This window comes from Aquila chrysaetos, chromosome 7 (genome assembly GCF_900496995.4).
Source record: "Aquila chrysaetos chrysaetos chromosome 7, bAquChr1.4, whole genome shotgun sequence".
Lineage (NCBI taxonomy): Eukaryota > Metazoa > Chordata > Aves > Accipitriformes > Accipitridae > Aquila > Aquila chrysaetos.
The window spans coordinates 13,290,461-13,313,160 of record NC_044010.1 but is presented as its reverse complement, the minus strand read 5'-3'; the positions used below and the strand labels follow the sequence as shown (position 1 = coordinate 13,313,160).

The 22,700-nt window shown below is 40.8% G+C and overlaps 1 protein-coding gene across 3 annotated transcripts in view; it reads right to left on the bottom strand.

The window, feature by feature from the left end:
- EPHA3 (EPH receptor A3) overlaps positions 1-22,700 on the bottom strand; it is a 234,614-nt gene that overhangs the window by 71,964 nt on the left and 139,950 nt on the right. For all 3 annotated transcript variants that reach the window (XM_030020257.2, XM_030020258.2, XM_030020259.1), the window contains exons 4-5: positions 8,902-9,057; positions 8,090-8,425 (exon numbers count right to left, since the gene is read on the bottom strand). In XM_030020257.2, coding sequence (XP_029876117.1) covers positions 8,090-8,425; positions 8,902-9,057 — 492 coding nt within the window. The remainder of the gene's footprint in view (positions 1-8,089; positions 8,426-8,901; positions 9,058-22,700) is intronic.

Here is a 22,700-nt window from a genome sequence, read left to right as displayed (position 1 = left end):
CTGCTCTCCTGGGGAAGCCTGAGATGATATAGGGCATATCTAGTTTTTTGTTATTCTTTGTACTATGGCTGTGCATAGATGCCTCGGTTTGGATCCAGGGGTGGTTATTCTCATTAAGCTTCCTATATGAAAAGAGCCATCCAGAGAAAGGAATCAACATTTTACAAGTGCACAACTGAATTGTGGGGAGACCAAAACTCAGCTTTAGGCATTTTTTGGCACTTAATTGAGGAGCATAATCACTTTCTATAGTTACTAAGAAAAGACCGGCATCTCTAGGTAGAATTTAGCCTCCTGTGTTTCCTTTGCATTTCTTTCTACAGCAGGTAAGCGGAGATTCCTATTTATACTCTGTTTTTTTGTTCATTTGTTTTTTTTTTGGGGGGGGGGGGGGGAGGTTCAAGTATCTGAATCCTATATGGATTGTGTGGAAGAGCTGGGTTGAACTGAAGGCAGAGTTTGAGGGGGTCTCTTGTTACAACATGTCCCCTTTGTTCCTCTCCTGATGCCAGAATACGTGACAGCACAAAACTCTTTGGAATCAATTTAGTACTGACACTGGCTTATTGTAGCTGAACTCAGTCATTACCACCATTCGCAGCTGCACTGGTGAGACCTTGGTTTACAAGGCCTTAAGTCCTTAAGAACTAATCAAACATAAAACTACATTTAAAGCTGTTGCACTGTGCTTTTAGTGATTAAAAGAAAACAGTCTATTTTATTATCAAGCAGGCATGCAGTAAAGACCTGAAGTATAAAACAAACAAACAAAAAAGTATTTGGGCATCAGCATGGTTATATTTGGAAAATATAGAAGATGTAATTACTGTCATTGAACTTTGTTGCTAATAATTATTCTGCTGGAATCCTGGACACTGAATCTTATCAGAAATAATGGAAGGGGTAAAAGCTCAGGAAGATGCACGTGCAAAGTTGCGGTTTGGAGACAGAATATTCAACCTGACATGGAGTAAGCTGCTCTATCCAGAAAAATGCTGTTGCAGAAAGAGGGTCACAGACTTAACTCCTTGTTCCCACCCAACCTGTACAAGGTTTCAATTTTGCTCATTCTCTTTGCCCCTGTGGACCCTCTGGTCTAACCTGGACAACTAGATTTGCTACCCTACATGGTGACCCAGAACCATTTGTATATGGTACATGGAAATTAAAGATAAAACTGTAGACAAGCTCTCTTGGGAGAGGAGTTCATTTTCTAGAGCTTACAGAGTTCTTACAGCTCGGAAGCCCAAAGACTTCTTCAAACATAAATTATCTGTCTCCACAGTAAAACTGTACTAGTGTAATGTAAACTTGTTCATAAACTAATTTGTTCAGATCAGTTCAAATCCCAAAATGGGCATTCTTCCTTTAGAGTGTTCCAATTAATTTAACATGAAAAAGTAGGAAAAAACTAATTCTTAGAGTAACACAAGTGTGACCATGCAGAGGTTTGCAGCAGTTTAACTGAAATGCTCCTATGCAATTCAAAACTGCTTTCCCCCCCCCATAACGAGGTATCCTAATATTCACATGGGGAAGTTAGTTAGTGGAAAGTAGGTCTCAGTTTATTCATTGCTGACTCCGAGGGGGACTACCATAGCTGTTTGCTATAGTACCAGAGCATACAATAATGCTGTACAATACACAGATGAGCAAGACTGGATCCTGCAGTCTTTCTGATGAAAAAGCTTAGGAAGGAGCTGGTAACCCACAGGCAATTTAACTAAATCAAATCGCTCTTTCTAAAGCCATCTAGTCGTATGGAAGTATTCTGTAAAAATAAGCCAATCCTACCACAGTTTTCCATATTCATGCATGCACAAACTTTATGTGCTGCAACAAACGGTAAGAGTTTTGAGGTTATCATTGCTAAACACCAAAACAAATGATCTAACATGATCTCTCATGATCTCTCCTGAATTTCTTTGAAGTGGGGATATTGAGGTTTACAGCCCCTCAGCACCCATAGGTTTACTTTCTCTCCAGTCTGAGTAAGTGTATGGGCAGTTTACTCCCCCAAATTTCATTGAGAAGGCCTTGATACATGGATGAAAAGATCAGTGTTAAAAGACAACAGTAATTACTGAACAGGCCCTTACCTGGTCTCCTTCCAGTTGCCGCCATCCTCTTTGCACACAATCATCACACATGGATTGAGGTGGGACGGAGGCCTCTGCAGATCACCTAGCCCACTCCCCTGCTGAAAGCAGGGTCAACCACAGCAGGTTGCTCAGGACCTCGATTAGTCGGGTTTTGAATACCACCACAGATAGAGATAACGCAGTCTCTTTGGGCTACCTGTTCCAGTGCTCAATCACACTTAGAGTAAAAAAGCTTTTTCCTACATTTAAACAGAATTTCTTGTATTTCAGTTTGTGACCATTGCCTCTTATCCTCTCACTAAGATCCACTGAAGAAAACCTGGCTCTTTCTTTTTTATACCCTCCTACATATCAGGCCTTTATATACATTGATAAGATCCACCTGAGCCTCCTCTCCCCCAGGCTGGGCAGTCCCACCTCTCTCAGCCTCTCCTCATATGACAGATGTTCCTCTCCCTTAATCACCTTAGTGACCCTTCACTGGTCTTGCCTCAGTATATCTGTCTCTCTTGTACTGGGCAGGGGCTAAGCTGGACACACCACATGTGGCATCAACAGCGCTGAGTAGAGGGGAAGAATCACCTCCCTTGACCTGCTGGTAGTGCTCTTTCTACTGCAGTCCCAGATGCTCCACCGGGACCTGCAGATCCTTCCCTGCAAAGCTGCTTTCCCTCCAGTTTGCCTCCAGCATGTACTGACTGGTGCAGAGGGTTAGTCCTCCCCAGGTGCAGGATGTACTCAACTACAGGAATGCTAAAGATTGACATTCAAAATAGCATGCTGGAGGAAGCTCACCAGAATTACATTCTGGAAAGTTAGGAAAATGCAGACTCTAAGCTTCTTCACAGTGCCAAAACCATGACTGTTGAGGAAATGTTCTGTATCAATTTTACACATCATTTTATTCAACTTTGGGACACAGACCCAGAATAAGAATTCTTTACAAACCAATTCTAACACCTCCTCCAGGCAAAACTAGAGCCTTTAAAGGTAACGGCCAGTGAATGCTAGTTGTTTCTGACTTAGCTTTTAAGCAGTTAAATACATTTTTATTATTAGGTATATGCTTATATCCAAGAGACTTACATGGATTGTAATTACACAGATACCACATTTATTTGTTAGATAGGAAGTGCAGCCCCCTTCAGGAATACAGAAGGTTTTATTTGTTATTGCTTACTTTGGGATTTCCCCAACTTTCAACAAGCTGAGGATGCTTTCAGTATTTGTTTTGTTTTACACAATAAATACAGCGAGAACTGTATTTATTATTTGTTGGACATGTCACTATCATATTGTTTGCATGAGTTTATAGTCACTAGAACTAACAAATACAAACTAAACAAAACTAAGCAAACAGATTTTTAGATCAAACAAACAGAACCACTTCTTGTATGATGAACCTTGCTCACCAGATCTGCCTGGAGGAAAGGATGGGGATGGCACTGTGTGTGCTGGGATACCAGTGGGATGGCCAAGGCTTCCTAAGATGTACCTGGTAGATCAATATCTGCTAGTGGTACAGGTTCCTGAAAGTTCTCCTTATCTCCTCTAGATTGCAAAGATCACTGCAGAGAATGTCTATTTAAAGTGCTGTTAAGTCAATTAGGTCGTTGTTTAAAATATTAATCTTTTTGCTCAGCATTCCTGACTCATACCTACAACCTGTATGACTGTGTGTGATACCATAAAAGCAGCGATAGGGCAGAAAAAAACTGTTACTTTCTCATGCAGCATCTGCAAAACATATTCAACTCATATATGTCCCTGACCGAATGGCTGTGTTTCACACTGGAAAACTGTCTCCCTCATTTTTGTAAACTGATTACCCCAGTAGCATGATTGTGTTGTCCCTACCAAAGCTTAGTCTTTCTTCAGTGAATTTCACACCCTATTTCCATTTAAAACCTCTTTGGGCTCCAATATGAGTTTTCTGCTTGCTACTGCCGAAAGGCAGTAAAGGCAGAACTGCCCTGACCTGGACTGGACGTCTTTTCCCTTTGGGTTACTTATAAAGCTCCCAGGAATGGACAACCTTCTGGTCTTAACAGATAAATGCATTTTAAAAAAGCCCATGAACTGTGTTCAGAAAACCCAGTGAACCTGATCACACTAGCAACAAGCCAGGCAGCGTGGCATGGCTGTCAGCCTCTCTGTGTGGTACGTTCACAATTAGCAGGCCACCTCCAGGGGTACCGAATTCCGTATCCTCTCCAGTAGCAGCCAGTGACCCTTTCTAAACAGGGTTGATTGGTGTTATTAGGAGATAACATCTGTGAGGTGCAACATATTGATGTGAGGTGAGATCTTTCTTCAGGCAGCAGCAGAATGCTTCAATATAATTCAGAGGAAGCTGTATCAGGCGGCAACTGAAGGCATGTATTACGCTCCAATCAACGAGGATGATCAACAAACTAAATTAAATAGAAACGTGTGCCCTTTGTCTTTTACTTCCACACCAAAGACAGAAAGACTTACGGGAATTAGAAATATTGCAGTGTCATACCTGTCTAGCCATATTTTCCAAGACACTTTTTTTTTTTTCAGGGATGTGTGCTCATTAACCTTCACTGAAAGGGAAGGAAAAGAAAATGCAATAAAAGCGCAGCAAAACTCAGGCCAGGCAGTTGGAAGAAAAAACCCAATCCATTTTCTGAAACGATTCTGAATTTCCCTCAATTCAGGGGACTGGATCTTGGCTTTACAACAGTTTTGTACTGTAAAATGTATTATCCTTCTTGCACTCACAGCACCAGCAGAATCAGAGTCTGGATGTTTCAAAGCTTACAAGTGACAAAGCAGCACACCTTTCCTTTACTTCTAGACCAGGTCTGAAAAATCTCCAGGAAAATCTTTTTGAGATTTTTAGTTACAGACTCTAGAACTCAAGAGTCACTGTAAAGGTATCAGCAAATGTTTCAGCAACATTTAAGGTGACCCTTTTTGTGTGTATATATATCTGCAACTCTATGTAAATTACAAATATGTGTATGCTCATGTGTATATAATCTGTTTATGTACAAAAATGGAGCTGCTGTGCAAACTGACTGACTCCTAACATATCAGCTGAATGTATTTTAACACACTCTGGCAGATCTCCCAGTTGCTGCATTACAGAAAATTGGTACTATGCACGTTTTGATCTATTAGGCTGGTGATGGATTCATAGGCAGAAATGCTCACCAGTACTGTGAGAAACATGGAAAGAAATGTTTGTTCGATTTTCAGCAGGCCTTTGTAGCTCAGAGACCCAGCAAACATAACGCCAACCAATGCCTGTCTTGAACTGAGTTCATCTGAAGTAAAGATGTACAATGTCCAACTTTTACCACCATGAGAACTGCTGCAAAAATCACATTTTTGTCATTGGAAAATACAAAACATTCTGCAGTTCTGCCTCAGGCTCTCAGAAACTCACATACCTGAAAACCAGTGTTTTGGATGGGTGAGGGACATTCTGCAGAACAGTTTTCACTAAGCTGGGATGGGCCCTGGCAGTGCTTGAAGAAAGCACGTGGATACTGAAAATCCAAGATTAAGACTGCGACTTCATCATACCCGTTGCAAGGGTACACGCCTCTCAAATCATGGTTGGCAGGAGTGAAATAGCCTGGATTCAGGAGAGACTGAGGAGATCCAGGTTGTAGGGACCTTCTATACTTCAATCCTCTCTCCAAAACTTGCAGCCTACTGACTGACATCTTTCCTTCTGCAGGCTTGCCAGGGGCTCTGTCCCCAGGATCCGGTCGGCCGTACCGAACCCTATCAGCCCGTGTGATACCCCATCTGCAGAACAACCTCCCAAAGCAACATGCCTCTCCTGCTCCCCTGAGTCCAGCAGAGCTCAGTCTTTTAACCCAAGCTTTATCCAACTGGGGGATACCTCTGTCCTGGAAGCAACGTACCTAAAATCAGACGGCACAAATAACAGCCCTAGAGTCACGACCAGCTTTTGCAGTCTTTTGGTCTCTTCCAGATCCAGCCCAATGGTACTTTAATTCTTTTTTGAAACACCCCCCAGTTAAACTCTTAATTATAATGCAGTCTAAGATCTTCAGACCTTCTCCCCCCACCCAGGTGTTTAAGTATGATATTAGCTAAAAATATGCTTCTGGTGTGTCCCTTTTGTGATCTAAACAGGAGGGGAATGCAAGAGAAATTGCATTTTTGTAATTATGCTTTAAAAGATTACTTATATAGGTATTTAAGGTCTAATTTTAGCAACTTGCAGAATTTCTAGGGGAATTCTAATATAGTAAACCAATTGGCATGATCAAGACATAGCACAATTAAGCCTGTAGTAACCCACACCACCTAAATGTATGTAAAGCAAAAATGGCTATGCATAAAAGTAGAAAACAAACAAACAAATTGCTTAAGCAGCCTGTGGGTTGCATTAAACAAAGTTGCTATTGCCAGAAATGCATTGACTCTGCCACGTCAGAGAAACCGTGCGTTCCAAAACAAAATAAAAATCCACCTTGCATCGCAGTGCAAAGGCAGCCAGCTCTGGGCCCTGGGGAAGCACACTGCAAAGCAGGAGGCCTCTGCAGAGAAATACCTTTCACTGATCCTAGACAGTTCATTCTAGGGAGTGTCCCCAGGTGATTTCTAACGCTACAGTGATGAACAGGCTGAAAGGCTGTATCTCTGATATAAAAAACAGAAGAAAAAAGAGCAACTAAACAAAGGCTGCTCAAGTCACTGGCACAAATATACAAAACATGTAACTATAACAGTAGCAAGTTATTTGGAATGGACATAAAATGCAAGTTTCAGAGCTGACGTCAGTGCCTAAATGAAAAAGAGATCGTGAGAAGATGTTTCAATTGGGTAGATTCACCTCTGCCTGCCTACTGCATAGACAGTCCTCCAGAGCATTTGGAAACGTAGTGACTGCTGTCAGAAAACAGTCTGTTCTCATATTTTTATGCCTCCCACTAAAGCTGATCTGTGGTCTGAGGAGAAGAGATATATCCTCTGAAGTGAAAAACTTTGCAATAATGTAGCTTACTAGGAGAACGTCTACTTAGAACAAGGTTGGTTTGTGCTTTGAGGAAGAGAGAAATGTAGGTATTTTGGGGTCGGGGTGTGGGATGGGAGGAGGTGGGAGAAGACTTACTGCACACACGCACGCTTTCAGTACAAAGCTTCCTGATGGTGAACCACGTGGAGCAGAACTACAGAAAATTCAGGATCTAGTCTCTCTTCACTGGCAAACATTGCTGCTAAAAAAATGGTACCTAAACAAATGCTAGAGAAGAGTCGAGATTCTTCACATCTTTCAGATAAATGTAACCTTGCCAAACGAGAAGCAAGTGGTAGAATAGTGCAGCAGTGACAAAAGCTCTGATCTGACAGTCAGGGCATACTGCTGTGCTCATGCAGGGCCTCAATGACTTTAATAAGTCTCCACAGAAGCAGAGCAGTCCCTTTGCACACTATCAGCTACGAAACCAGGGCCTAGTTCAGTATTCAGCTCCACACCCCCATCATGTTGGCAATAATTCAGAGTTGGTCAGACAACTTGTAAAAGAAAAAAAAAAAAAAAAAAAGTAGTGTTTTAAACCTCTCTAATTTAATATTAGCTTTTTATGTGTCTAACATCAAAGCATTTTTTCACTTCTATTTAATCAAAATTAATCACTAAGATTACTACAGTAATTTATGTTGGACATTATTGAAATGAGTGTTTTATTAAAATCTGGTTTTATTAATAAAACACATTCTGGCTAAGGAATCATGTGAGTCTGCTATTAGATACTATTAACTGGGAACTGGGAGTTAATCACAACAGTCGTGTTGCCAGGTCCTTTGACAGCAACACATACTGGGTTTGTTTCTGCTTTTACTTTTACTAGCATATTCAAGTCAATTAGTTACCCTAGCACACCAGCGGTCAGAGTAACTCCTGTAAAATAGGGAAACAAAGGTACTTACGTCTCAATGGTTTTGAACAAAGAAAGGGTAATTGGAAAGAGACTCACCAGCCTGATTAGTTGTGATGCTGACAGCAGCAAATTGTCTGGAAAGTGTACTCAAGTCAGATACCCCGTTGACTGCATCAATCTCAAAAGTATAATTGGTATGTGCCAAAAGGTCCACTACTGTCACCGTGGTGTTGGTGAGTCCAGTCTGACGGGGTAAGAATCGCACGTTGTCGCTACACGGCTCACACATCTTGATGTTTCCTCCACATTTTTTGCAAATGATGTTGAAAGTGACATCTTTCCGACCTCCAGTGTCAAGAGGCCAGCTCCAGTCCAGGATAACAGACGTCTCATTGATGTTAGAGATAACATTTCTTGGAGCAGATGGTGGTCCTATAAAAGGAAATGGGAAATCAGAGGGATGAGATTCTCTGTAGTGCTCTAAGATGGGAGTAACAAGGGCACAAAAATAAAAAAGTCAAAAACATAAATAACCAAACTCTTCTAGTTATTCCCTGTAGAGACTCCTGAAATATTTCACTGGACTACAGACCTAGACTATCAAGAACCATGTTTTCTCATAGACAGACAGTACCTCCAGGGTACAGTTCAGGACTGAGGGCTGAAAATACTGGTAGCAATTTAAAAATCCTAGCTCTCCTTCTTGAGTCTGACAGAGAACAAGAAGGAGGAAATGAAAATAGACATAAACCCAGCCCACCAATTTTTGGTAGCCTGTCCAACATGTAAGAAGACATGGGAGGCAGGGAATGGCTGACTGCAATGGGACATGAGAGGAAGCAAGCAAGCTGCTGAGATACAGATGGAGGAGCAAGAATGACAGCCCCGAGCATAATGATGCTACTCACTGGTGCAAGCCATGGATGGAGGGTCTTTCTCAGAGCGAAAGTAATTCTTTTCACACCTGCAGTTCAGAGACGCATCTTCATAGGTAGAGCTGTGAGGTGGGCATTTGGCACACTTCACATTGCCGGCAGAGGCTTTGTAGAATCCAGGTCGACATGCTGCAAAATAATAGGAGTATAGTTTTAGATTCCGTGGACATCTCCTTGATTTTAACATGTGACTTTGTTACTGCCCTGCGACCAATGCATATGTAGATCACATTTTGCAGACGTTTATGGTCTAATAATAGAGATTTTTCTCATAATGAGGAAGCTGATGGAAATAAAACCTCTTGGTAGAACTGAGCTCTTCATGCATCAACTTGGATTTGCATTTAATTTTGCCTGGAAAACAAAACAGTGTATTTCACCACTAAAAAGAAACATTTTCTATGTTGCATTTTGAGAACTTCACTTATTTTTTTTCTCTTCTGGTTAATTTACCAGAACGTTGGCTCTATCCTGCATAAGAAGCTAACTTTATCCTCTCTCTGCTGCCAAGGTTTGCTTACAAGGGCACACTAACTGTAAACTCTGTCTCTTCAGTTCAGCAGGACTAAGCAAGCCAAAACCAAGAAAATAACCTGAACAGTGAAAGATCTATTCCATATCTGAAGGACCATGCATCAGGCTCAATGAGCTGCTTCTGATACTATCGGGAACTCTCATGGTCTGTACAATTTTTACATTAACGCAGTCCTCTAGGGATGGTGCTTGAACCCACAAAAGCTGCTTGTGAAAAACTCTGGGTGGTGGTATTTCCTTAACACTGGCACACTCCCTCTGTTTTCACTCCTGTTGCATTTTAGACTGATTCAGGGCCACATTTGCATCAGAAGAAAAGAGCCTTTGAAGTAAGTTACAGAAATGAACAATTTAGCAAATAACTTTTTATGAAAAACTCATGCAGTGAAATAACACTGTTGACTTCTTTCCACCAAGATGGTATCACCATCTGGAAAGGAAAAAAAAAAAAAAAAAAAAAAAAGAGGAGACCAAAAGCAGATAAGAAACAGCAGCCTCTACTGTTCAGCTTCTGCTTCCCCCCAAGACATGCATCCTTCTCCAAATGGAATTTACGAAGTAGAAACATTCTGGCTGACACTGGTCACCCGCAGGTCGGTACTCATACCAGCAGCAACCAAATACAGACAACGTAACAAAAGGGAGCACTTCTTAAAATGCGTTCACCTTTTGCTACACTTTGGTTCCACAGCAAACACTGCTTAACACACAAGCACACTAGGAAAACCCCAATAGATTCTCATTACAAATGTAATGTAAAAACAAGAGTAATACAAAGAAAAACACAACTTCTTTTTGTGTCTGGAGCCCAGACAGTTAAGCTTAGATAAAATTACCCAGGACCTGTCACTGAATTAAATGCTAATTTGAAGGCAAAAGAATGGGTTCACCAGTCTTAGTGTAAGCCTGAACAGGGACACACTTTTTGGTTTTGCTTACGGAGGTGAACTGATTCATAAACTTAGCATAAAATCCAAGATACAAGACTATGTGGTCTTTCGCGTTCATTCATGCACTGCCCAAACAGAAAAGTGTTTGGATGGGCAGCCTGTGGAAAAAAAGTCAGAATAAAAATCCCAGCACCTTTGTAAGTGATGGAGGAGAGAGGGGAGCTGCAGCATTAAACTGGATGTTCAGCTTCCACGTTATAATCCACAACCAAAGCCTGACTGAATATCTGGGTCAGGCAAATTTGTTGATTAGTTCCTGGTGCCAAAACACCTACTGGCAAGTAGAGAGAGAACAAACCCCTGTACAGTTGTATGTCCTACTCTGAAACATCTTAATAAAGGAAACCCTCCTCGCACTGCATTGAACAGTGTTTCACAAGGCCGCCCTCACCTCAGCCACCCTTCAGCACTTCGCAGCCCTTGCAAATGAAGGCACCAGGCCGCAGCTGCTACCGCCGACTTCCACACTAGCAAAGCGGCTGGGAGAGACACCTCCCGCTCCGAGCTCTCTCCTGCAAGCCCTGAGGAAACAATCCCGAGTTTGAGCCTCTGAGGCACGGGCCCAACAGGCAACCTGTGAAAGCGGAATTGCTAAAAATGACCTTGTGGTGAAGTTCACGGAGCCTAAGGCCAACCCGCCTGATCTGGCACAGCCTGTCCTCCTTCAGCTGGCGTTCCTTCTATCTCCATCTCCTCGACGGCTGCAAGGGTGTTTGGGGATTTCTGTTTAACTTGAGGGAAAAAAGGAAACCTAAGCCCCTCTTAAACTCCTCCAGTAAGAGAAAATGCAGCAGGAAACAGAGTTAGCTTTTTTGGTTTTGTCATTGTTATTGTTGCAGCCTTTTAAGACTCAAATCCCATTCCCACCCAAATACTGCCCCATGATACATGTGCCGTACCTAGAGTGAGCCTCTTTGGCCTCCCTCCAGCTGACAGAGGAGCCTCAAATGATTTTACCATCTCTGGGCACGGCACAGCACAGCCATTCCTGGCCATTCCTGGCATGAGCCAGGCAGAAAAGAACAGACACCAATCCTGCTCTTTACCAGCACTAGTAACTAAGCAAATGCATTAAGGAATAAACATCGCACTACATCTGTCCAGCTAATTACACAGCACTTTCACCAAAACTTCCCATGGAAACTTACTGCCAGGTATTAAATTCAAATGGTTTCACTTAACCATATCTACTTAGCTTGAAGGGACATTTTTATATTTATGGGCAGGCATACACAAGACAAAGATGTATTTATGAATACATACAGTATAATTTTTTAAGGTTTTAATAATTTTATATACTAGTTCAATGTAAAGATTGGAAAAAGACTAATAACCTAAAACTGAACCTTTTTCTGTGGTTCGTCCTCCTACAAGACACAATTTCCACTGCTTATTAAGCATAATTTATTCATAGCATTGTAACACATGAGCGTTCTTTTACAGGATGGAACTGCAGTAAGACTGTTTATTTGGGACACTTTCAAAGCACCTAGCACCAACGTTTTAATACGGCAATGATTTTAACGTAGGTAAACAACCTTGTGTAAGAAGTGGACAGGTTTTGTGGAGTGAGGAAGAGAAAGGAAGGAATCAAACTGCTCCATTAATAAATATCTCTTTCATCCCTTAGGTGAAAACTCGTGCACCTCATTTAAGAAAAGGTGGTGGTGGTGTGGGGCCAGATGGAAAAAAGAAGAAGAAAGAGGAGCATGCAGGAAGCACCCTCTTAACACACAATCGGGCTTTTTCTGTTCCAGAGGGACAGGGATTTCACCGTTTCGTGCTTCTGCTATCATGGTACAGAGTGTGCCGTCGGGACGGGAGGGTGAGCCAGTTGGATCCTTGCTGCCCCGCTATGCCCTAGCGAGGGCATCCCAATCTCGTGTCTTCCCCTCAGGCTGTCTTGCGCTTTCTGTCTTTGTCTGTCAGACCAATTTAAGATTATTCACAGCTGCAGCCCAAAGGAGAAAAAAAAATAAATATGCAATTATACTTGAAATTGAAGGTGGGAAAGGGGGGTGCCAATAGAAAATGTTGTCAATGTACTTAGTATTATTATTCTTTTCCTAGTAATTTTTAAATTCTGAAATATAAGAGAAACAAATGGACCCTTTACTTCAAAAGGCATTCATTTTTGTTATGTCAGATAAATTGGATTACATGAACTGGCTTTGTGAGGTGAATACCATGGCTTTGGTTTCAGTCAGGTTGAAAATAAAAGGACTAGCATAGGAAGTCTTCACAGAATCTGTAATTTCAGCACGGGAACGAGCTGTGAACAACAGTTGCTTTTTTTCAACATCTTCTTCTAGAAGCTAAGAAATTTTCCTTTCCCTCACACGGGGGAATGATGCGAGAGGAAGTAGATGCAATAAGCCGGGAAGAAAAACTCTCGGCATGCTAAAAGTGTGTAAAAGAAACCTTGAGAGTTTCTAAATGCATGATATAAACTGTACAGCAAGGCTGTCTGGTTTTGCTTTTTAAGAAGGTCTCCTCAAGTCAGATGCCCGATACGTGTTGGCCCCAGCGACTCCTGTGATAACTCCAAACTGCAATATTATTTTAAAACTGTATGCAGTCTGATTTCAATCTCTTTTATTTCAGAGTGAGCCACACTGACTTTACTGAAGTCACCTACTGGTAAGAATTTCAGCACTGCTGTTGTCCTTGTTACCATATGAAAATGAATTTCCTTAAGCTGTTAACTGGTAAGTCTGTCTCAGAGACAGAGAGTGGGGAAAGTTATTCCAGTGAAAGAAAAACAAATGCATGCAGCAACCTATGGTAGTTACTGCTTAAAGAAATGTAACTGTCTTTCCAACAGCAATGCAAATTTTGCCTCTGACTAATCTGAGATGAAGACGTGGTCCTAATTAAGGGTTAAATGATTCATTTAAATCTGAATTAATTTTAAATTAAAATATAAAGCTGTTAGTAAATAGGAGCATTTTAGTATTCTGACCCTGCAGCCCCCTGTACACAGAGCAGTATCACCAGTTCCCAGCCGTAAATACCAAGTAACGACCTGAGCCCACGCTGCCTGAGCAGATGACTTCCCAGCCCCGGTACTCCAGGCCTGACGGGCCTGCACATTTCCCTGCACAAGGTCAAAGCAACTCTCTATTTGCAAAATGAGCCGCGCTCCCCAGTCCTACAGGAGCTCTGCTTTTTGTGCTCTGAATAGAGGTGCGATGCTTCGAGGCAAGGCTCAAGCATCGCAACGCGCTGGAAGTGGATATAGGCGGCCATGAAACCGGGCGTGCAACGGGCAGCATCCACCAAACGATCCAGTGTTTCCTTCCTTTGTTCCTCTGCTCTTCGATAAAACAGCCTGGGGGCGAGATGCCACTGTGGCATTAAACTACAGCATTTAGAAAAGAAGGGAATTCAGTCATAAACCTGTACAGCTCACGGACACCTTAACATTTTCTCGTAGCTTGCGTTAGCAAGACGGATGACGGCAACCCTGGGACAAGCCTCCTGTCCCCTGCAGAGAGGGCAGGGAAGCATCCCCCACGCGTGTGGTCCACGTTAGAGGGGCTTTGCAAACCAACCCCGCTGTCACCTGTGGAAATGACATGCCAATGAGCAGCAGCTGAGGTCCTTACGCTGGACCTCAAACCACAGGATGACCTTTGGCTGTGCAGCCGTGCTGGGAAGTGAATTCTACCAACTGGCTCACCTGGATGCCCATGTAGAGCCTTACATCTTTGCAATGTTCTCAAGTCCCCTTTTAAAAGCATTTACACGTCTTTTTTTCTCACTACGCATATTATGGTCATGCTCTGGAGATGCCAACAGCACTATGTTTATCACCAGTAACAGAATTGCATGTTCACCCACCCATACATACACGCACACATGCAAAATGAGATGTAACACTGCTGTCAGCTTGTGAAAATGGATAGCATAACAAGCAGCACAGATTAACCTTATAAAACTTTCAAAACCATTTTATTTTCTTTGGGCGAGTCATCTCTTTCCCTTCTTGTGCTTTGTTTATACCTTTGAGAAACAACAAAAAGGTGAAAATCGTGATTAACTTTAAATGAAGATTTCAAAACTGTTCATTTCACACTTCCATCACAAATTATATCCAGCCATACGTGTTACACTTGCTATATTACAAATAACACTATGCAGATACGGTATAGTTCTGGCTCAGATACATGAAGCGTAGGAAATGAAGGTAGAAGTCTGCCCTGAGCCATCTCACTCTCAGTTTGTATCACGTGTCATTCACAACACTGAAAATGTCTCATTTTTATCTCCCTTGTTCACTACGGCACCCCGCTCAGCAGGAAACCATGCTTTATAATGTAGGTTTCCTGCAAAATCCCTCAGAGCGGAGAAACCATCTTCAGCAGCTCTCCTTGTCCATTAGTATATGAAAAGCCACCTAATCTATGGCATTACATATGTGCACATCCTCTCTCTCTCCTGGGCCTCTAGGTACCTTCTTGCACACCCAGCTACCCCAAACAGGCTTCTACAAATTACAGTCTATTTTCGATTCTTATTTCCATTGAACTGAAGGCACACTTTTTGTCACCAGATCAGAGTAAACAGTAAGACACCACTTGAGGTAATAGGTCTCAAAGCTAAGTACTACTCCTTACAGTAGAAATAGAGGTACAGGGCTGAATGTCACTGCTACACTTTGACTACTCCCTATGCCTGCTGAGGAGGAAGAAGAGGAGGAGGAGGCAGGGGCAGCCCTAATGCTTGTCAGCAGGTGGGGATCCCCACTAAAGGCTACTGCCGCACAGGCAGAGCACGCTTTCTCTGTGCTGGGCTGTGGTGCTGGCACGTACGCTGTCTGCGCTCAGGGGAGGAGGGAAATAAGACTGAGAAAGACTTCAGTGAGGGCTAAAAGCTCTGGTGGGGATGGACCCCATTACTGTCAAGGTAAGAATATCCCCAGAAAGAGGTGAGGACATTGGCGTTCTCTCATTGCCCATAAGATTCTATTCTGTTTGTTGGAGAAATAAAAACTTACAATTGTTCTTAGTATTCTTTGCATTCTTACATTGTCTTCCCTATAGTCCTCAGCAGACTATACATAATACCTGGAATAATTACAAAACACGTAGTGCTGGGACCAGCAGCAGAAGTGACCTAGCCATTTTTGCTAAGCATTATAGGCAAACCAATAAAATCTCATATTGCCTTTTCTGTGCACGAGACATACTTTTTATTCTGAAAATGCAGGCATAAAACTAAAAGTTGCATTTTAAATACTAAAGTGAATTCCCACCACTCCTTTCATTACTAGCTGTGCAATAGCACTGGAAAAATGCAACTGCTAGTTACTATACCTTATCTTTGGGGGGCAAACTACTGCAGAAGGAAACACGCATCATGTGTACTTTTGCATCTCTAGACTGGAAAATACCGTAATCACAGCCAAAGCTGCAGCTGTCAACTGTGAGAAGAAATCAACAATTAACAGAACTGATGTAATTTCTTTCCTATCACCAGGGCTCCTCCAACAGTAAGAGACCAATAATCTGAGGGCTCAGGAAATGATCTCTCTTCTCTCCACTCTTTCCAACCTCTCCAGCCTTTGTGCCAGCAGGATGGACTGTGCAGTATGCATGGGGCAAGGATTCGGTGCAATGTGACGCTGAAATGCCTCTAGAAAAATACTCTTCGGAATGAGCACTTTTCATTTTTTATACCTGAAAGCTGCTGCTAGCACAAAAAACATACTCAGTAGTATTTAATCTTGCTCACGGGTAAATTTCTGCTTTTTCCTCCCCACTTCATATTTTATAGTGATCTGTGACCTTAACATATTTTAATCAGATGCTTTTTAAATTGGCTTTACTCCCAGGTCAAGTCATTCAGCAGAAACAATTCCCGTTCTTTGTTTAATAACTGTTACTGGCAGACATATTAATTATATGTACATAAGAGATAGCTTTATCCTGAGGGAATAACACTGCACCTTTCAACCGCAGTCTGTAATAGCTCCACGTTATGCCTTGCAGGCTTCTGTATCTCTTTTTATGAAGTGCATTACAGCCGTGATTGCTACCAGCAATATTGTTGGAAGTGCAATGTCAAAGATAGTATGTCTAAAACACAGCATTACAGCAAAGATGTTCTCGTTTGTGCGTACACAAATATCTTATTTCAAAATGCATAAGGCATTTCAGCTTCTTTGCAGGCAGTTTTGGGGAAAAGAAATCTTTCATTAATAGGAAAACCTTGGGAACTGCAGCCTTGATTCAGAATTAAAGCAAAATAAACAAAGTTCTACCTTAATTCCACCCATACTTAGTGAATCACTTAAACAAGTACTTAACCAGGGAATTTAATAAACCCGTGTTTATAAGGACTGTCTTTCACTTGCCCTAAACAAGATGTTTTCCTGAAGCAAAGCCTGGACACACTGAGATATATTAAGCTATCATTTTGTCAAACAAAGAAATTCCATGTTCTGTTTTTTTAAAACTTAATTTAATCCACACAGAGATGAAAAATAACTTCCTAATTCAAGAAGCATTGTAAAAAAATCCCTAAATTAAAGAAATACCAGAAAAAAACCCACCAGCATCAACTTGAACAGGAAAAAAAAAGGTTGTACAAACACACGCACACAGAAGTTTTAAATGACCATTTGGCAAAGATAAAAAGTAAAGAGATACTTTTTCCTTGAATTAAAATTACACTACGGACTCCTCAAAGGCATACTAGACGTAGGATCCCGACAGCTTCAAACAATAATGTTTTCTAACATCAGGTCGAGTGCTGCAAAAGGATAACGGTGGTACCGCTCTGGTTTAGTCTTTCCTCAACCTCCCCTCTCTATGTCAGAACTTTCAAAAAACCACAACCAGAAACAAGACCAACCAACCAAGCCCCCCACCCCCAAAGCAAACCAAACAGACCCGTCAGCCTCTGTCCCACAGGACACGAGCTCTGCAGAAGATGTTTCCTTTCCAGCTCGGTGCCCAGTAAAGCTCCCAGGCTAGATTTAGCTAATAAGTGAAAAACAACTTTCATAACTTGGGGAAGTTTATATAATTTCCCTGTGCCTGGAGCAGGCCAGATTAACAGGTTAACAATATGAAAGGTAATATAAATAAAGAAGAAAAAAAGAATTGTCATGCAGATTACATCTAGCCCTACACTTACCCTGGTGCCTATCTTGCATTTAATGGTAGCACCAGATGAAAGTGCAAGAGAAAGGCCAACAGTGGATGATCATTTGCCATCCCTCATTATTTCACCCTCATCCCTACAACCTAGATATTATTTCAAAGACTTGGAAACCCAAGGTTCAATATATCTGCTAATTTATTTTTTAACAAAGATTAGTTATGATAATCCTCCATTGTACTGTCCTTCATGTAGAATATCCAATGTTTTTTTTGCTAATTATCGGTCTCAAAGAATTTCTCTGACATTCCTCTCCAGTCTAGGTAGTCAATGTGAAGTGAAAAAATACATCTTTCCTTCAGTTTACCTTCAGATTTGGTAGCTTTGTAGCCAAATCAATGTATCCTTGGTTTTTACTATGAGACAGGGAGACCAGCTGCTCCTGATGTATCCTCTCTAAGCCATTCCTTATCTTACAAAGATCTATCATAAACTTATCTTCTCTGTGATGAACAAACACACACTTTTCAATCACCTTTTATAGGAATATCTTCTATGCCTTTGATTATACTCATCTCTAGTTCTGCAGTGTCATTTATCAGGTGGAAAATGCTCTTATTCTTTCCACAATGCTTCTGACGAAACTGATTGATTTATATGTTGGCCTATATTTTATCTCTTACCCTCTGTTTCTAACACATTTGGGGCTTTGTTTTGTTTTTTATTCCCAGCAATCCATTGACCAGGCTTACCTCTCCCAGTTGCCTGTGTCAATGCACATATCCCAAACCAAAACAGTCAATTCAGACGTACAAAAAGTCTACTTTTCTCTGTGGGAGGGAGAGAAGATGATTCTGCATTTACTGAGGCTGAATGCTCTTTTGGAACTTTCCACCCTTGTTAACACATACAGGAGAGTGTTGCTGTCCCCATTTTGAGGGTGAAAAAATTAATGCAGAAGAGGCTCCAAATCCAGTGTTCGCTCTTCCAGTGACACCTCCTAATCAAAATGCTGCCTGGTGGGTTGTGGGATGTTACGTAGAGCTCAGCCCAGCTCCCCAATGACATAGGTCCACTACTGCAATTAGCATGAATTAGTACTTTTGTTAGTAGTCTCACCAGAGCTGTCAAATTAATTGGAAAAGAAATTTAACAAATGCCTTTCCCCTTAGAGATATTCTTTTGGGTCAGGGTTGAGGCATATTGTTTGAGCAGTGTGGGGGAAGCTTATGTTCCTTATGCCCTCGCTGAACCTGTTTTGTTGATAAAAAGAGAGGACACTGGTTTCTGGAGCTGTTAATCCAGTACCTGTCACAAGCAGCCCATTGACATAAAAAAGACAATCAATTTTATAACACTGAAATATACCAGCTTCTGGTTAAAAAAAAAAAAAAAAATAAAAATAATAATGGCTCAATTAATGGCCAATGGCTAGAATATCTATACATTCATTTTTCATGAACTCTCACTTTCTCACACCCCAAAGTGAGTTCTTTCATTTGATCTCTAATTTGCAGAAGTATCCAAAAGATAGTGCACTGTTTTCCCAATTTTAAGATATTTCTGGATTCAACCACTGGAGGCAAGACATGGCTAGATGCATATAAGCCTTAAGGTTTACGAAGCAAGCACTGGAGATGCTATACTGTCTTCCCTTAACAAAAAAAAAAAAAAAAAGAAAAAGAAAAGTTGGCATTTTTAAGCACTCAGATTAACAGGAGATGAAAAGCTAAAATCGTGTGGCTGTGCCTCTTTCAGCGAGGGCTACTGAATCCTTTACTGTTAATTTCACTGCCAACCACTGACATACTGCTGCTTGAATTCACTGAGAGGTGGTGCTGGGAAAGGGAAACTCTTAAGAAGAGAAATGGTGCTGTAATGGCAGGTGCTTAAACCTGTATGAAAAAATTCCTGTGGTTTAAGCTGCTGTCATTACTTGCTGACATAAGTCTGGGATGTAATTTAGTGTATCAGAACACGGTCATAATTTTTGACAGTGTACAAGAAACAGCCATTGCTTTGCTAGTGATGCTGTTAATGCCACTTAATGGGTGTATCTACGTAAGTGTTTCAGTTCAGATCTGGAGAGCACTTTTAAAGCAAAATCCCAGTTCTCCCCTCTTGCCATGATCTGGTTCACAATGTAAAGGTTCTCCAGAGCACATGAATAAGTACACTGGAAGATGCACTCCTTGCTGCAGGGAGTCTACCGGACCTGACCAGAGATATTCTGGAGTAAAATGTGCTGAAGGGGTTATGGTATTGGTACTGGGTCCTTCATACCAACCGCTTAACGCTACTGATCTGGTCTTACTTGGCTACGCTACTTGCTAATGCAGACTTAATGCATGATTACCAGCCTTCAAATATCTCAATACAGTCAGCGTTGCTAAAATTGTTAGATATTTCCATAAGAGCAAAGATTCAAAAAGCCCTGGCAATGGAAGAAGAGAATGATTTTATTATTATAAAGCCATTAAACATATAACCACAAATAAACAGACATTATTGTCTGTATTTTACCATATTTAATAGGACTTGAATAGGCACAAAGAGAGGTTTCAGTGATTACTAAAGAAGGGCTTTAACCAGAAGACCAAAACATTACGGCTTCATCTTCATCATAAAAACCTCTCTTCTTCATGTGCCTTTTTCACTGACTGTATTTTTCATCCTTGCAGCGGAAAGCCTGAAAATTAAACAGTTACGGTCTCTGGGGACATCTGTGCACTGACAATCTTCTTCTCACAGCTGAAAGGAAAAGCCCAAGGTTTTTGCAAAACTATCTAACCATTCAAGTGCAGTATTTATACATTGTATGCTTTAGCTTTTATCAGGACTTCCTTGGTATTTTGCCTTTTTAAAAGAGAACTCTTAATTACTTAACATGCATTTTCTATGCATGTATTAAAAATGTCTAGCTTTGCAGGGTAAGCAATTATCTGCTGAACAAAAACCCAATTAAATGTAAATTAAAAAAACCCCCATAGTTCAGCATTTTTATTCACTAGCCTGATACCTGTGTGAATTCAAGGAGGGGTAGAATCTCAGCTGTTTAGAAAACAAAGAATCTGATGTATTGCATTTTACAGGATATTTGCTACAGAATCAAATCTCTCCTTGAAGTGGGGAAGCTTTACAAACAGTAACAGCAACAAGAACTCAATATTCTCCAACAGCATTCACTTTGCAATGCAGAAAATTCATCAGAAGGGAGAGGAAACTAAGTTTGCAGTATTGCATTCTGTATGTATTTTCTCTAAGAAATGATACTCTGTACTAGTATAAAATGCCACATGCTCAATTAACAGTTTTCAATTCCACTGAAGCTCAACACTAGCAGCAAGTTAACACCACTGCATCTTATGGGGAAGAGAACTGAAGAACAGCATTAAAATACATTTTATGACTGCATTGTTTTATACAAAAGCTTTTGCTGTATAGACATCATACCATTTTCTGACTGAAGGAAGAATATTGTAAGCACAAAGGATTTAACTACATCATTGTTTTTATTTTCATTTTTCCTCTTCTTTCTTTAACAATTCAAAAGCAGAAACCACGGAGGCTGAAGGGACACACAAACCCCTCAAAAGTTGAAAGCATTTAGGCAAATCCACCATGAGATATGAAATTCTGCATCCGTCGGTACCAACTGATGCAGAAGAAGGGTTGTGATGGGTTTTTTTCCTACTACGAATATTCCCACCTACTCCCACTAGAATCCTTCGGAGTTGACTAAGAGTTTTAAGCCACACACTCTGCAGTTGAGCTGAAATAATTTTTCTGCTTCATCTTGGAAATAGGGAAGTCAAGTTACAGCCTGTTACTTTGCTTAGCGAAACCCTTATCAGAGATCTGTTTCTAAAAGACCTATTTGATTTGTTCTGACCAAATCAGGTCATAAAACCTGATGGCACGTTTGATAATGAAGTAAATTATATGGTAGGATATTGAACAAAAATTGAATCTTACTGGGTCAGGGTAGTCCCTTGCTGTCTAGATTATAAGTGATATACCATCACAGTGATGTATATAAAACACAGGAAATTGTTGCATATTAATAGAATAGTAGTTTAATCAGCCCTCCGAAGAATATCCAATATATTCAAGCACAGACAATTTTGATCTGGTTGTAACTGTAGTGAAAGGCCTATATTTTATCATTTAATAAAGCCTTTTAAATCTTCTATTATATGCAAAAATTAAAACAAGTTACAGCCATAGAGGGTAGAGCAAATCTCAAGACAATGAAAAAGGTTTTCTTCTTTCTTGGCTAAGTCACATATTCAGTATTTCTATTTATTTATATTATTTTAAAGAACAAAAAAGCATCTAGAAGAAAAGCTCTCGGCACACTAAACTTACAGCCAAATAGTAGAAAATAGCACATAAACCCAAACAATATCAGCTTTGTTGTGTCCAAGAGACTGGACACAAAAGATTTGTTTTATTGCTAACTGAAAAATCAAGTTAAACAAATCAGTTCAGATAACTGAAAAATATTCTTCTCGGATGGCTTTTGGCAAAGCTATAAGAAAAGCATACCTAAGTCCTCTATTCTTTTTTCTTCCACCACCCTGTATGTCATACAGCAAGAAACTCTCTCCTTGCCCTGATTCTCATAAATTTCCTTGCAAAACCCGGGGTGTGCAGAGATTCAAGAAAAAGCAAGTGGAGCTTGCAACGGCACAGACAGTATCCCCCAACTTAGAGTACATTTCTGAACGCAATCTCAGCAGTCCTACCCATAGCAATAGATAGTAAAGGGTGGATGACCCCAACATTATTTAACATGGGGTATGCAGCATATTTCTAACACGGACAAGGACTATGCTGTTGAACATAAACAAAGTAGCTAATTTCTCCAATGAAAACAACCAAGTAAATAAAGTCTGTTCTTGAAAAATAAAGTTATAACAAAAATAATGTTCTGATTATTAATATGACTTCGATTGGGACAATTGGTTTCCAGCACACACAACATTGTGAGCTTTCTGTCACTAAATACTACATTTGAAAAAACTGCCATTTGAATGTCCAGCAGTGAACATCACTGGGCATCGGACAAGAAATTCCCCTTCCAGACCCTGATTCTTAGATCAGAACCACACTGAGATAGATAAAATGAAGGTAATACCATCGCTTTGCTTTGCAGAAAAGATCCTGAGGTACACAACG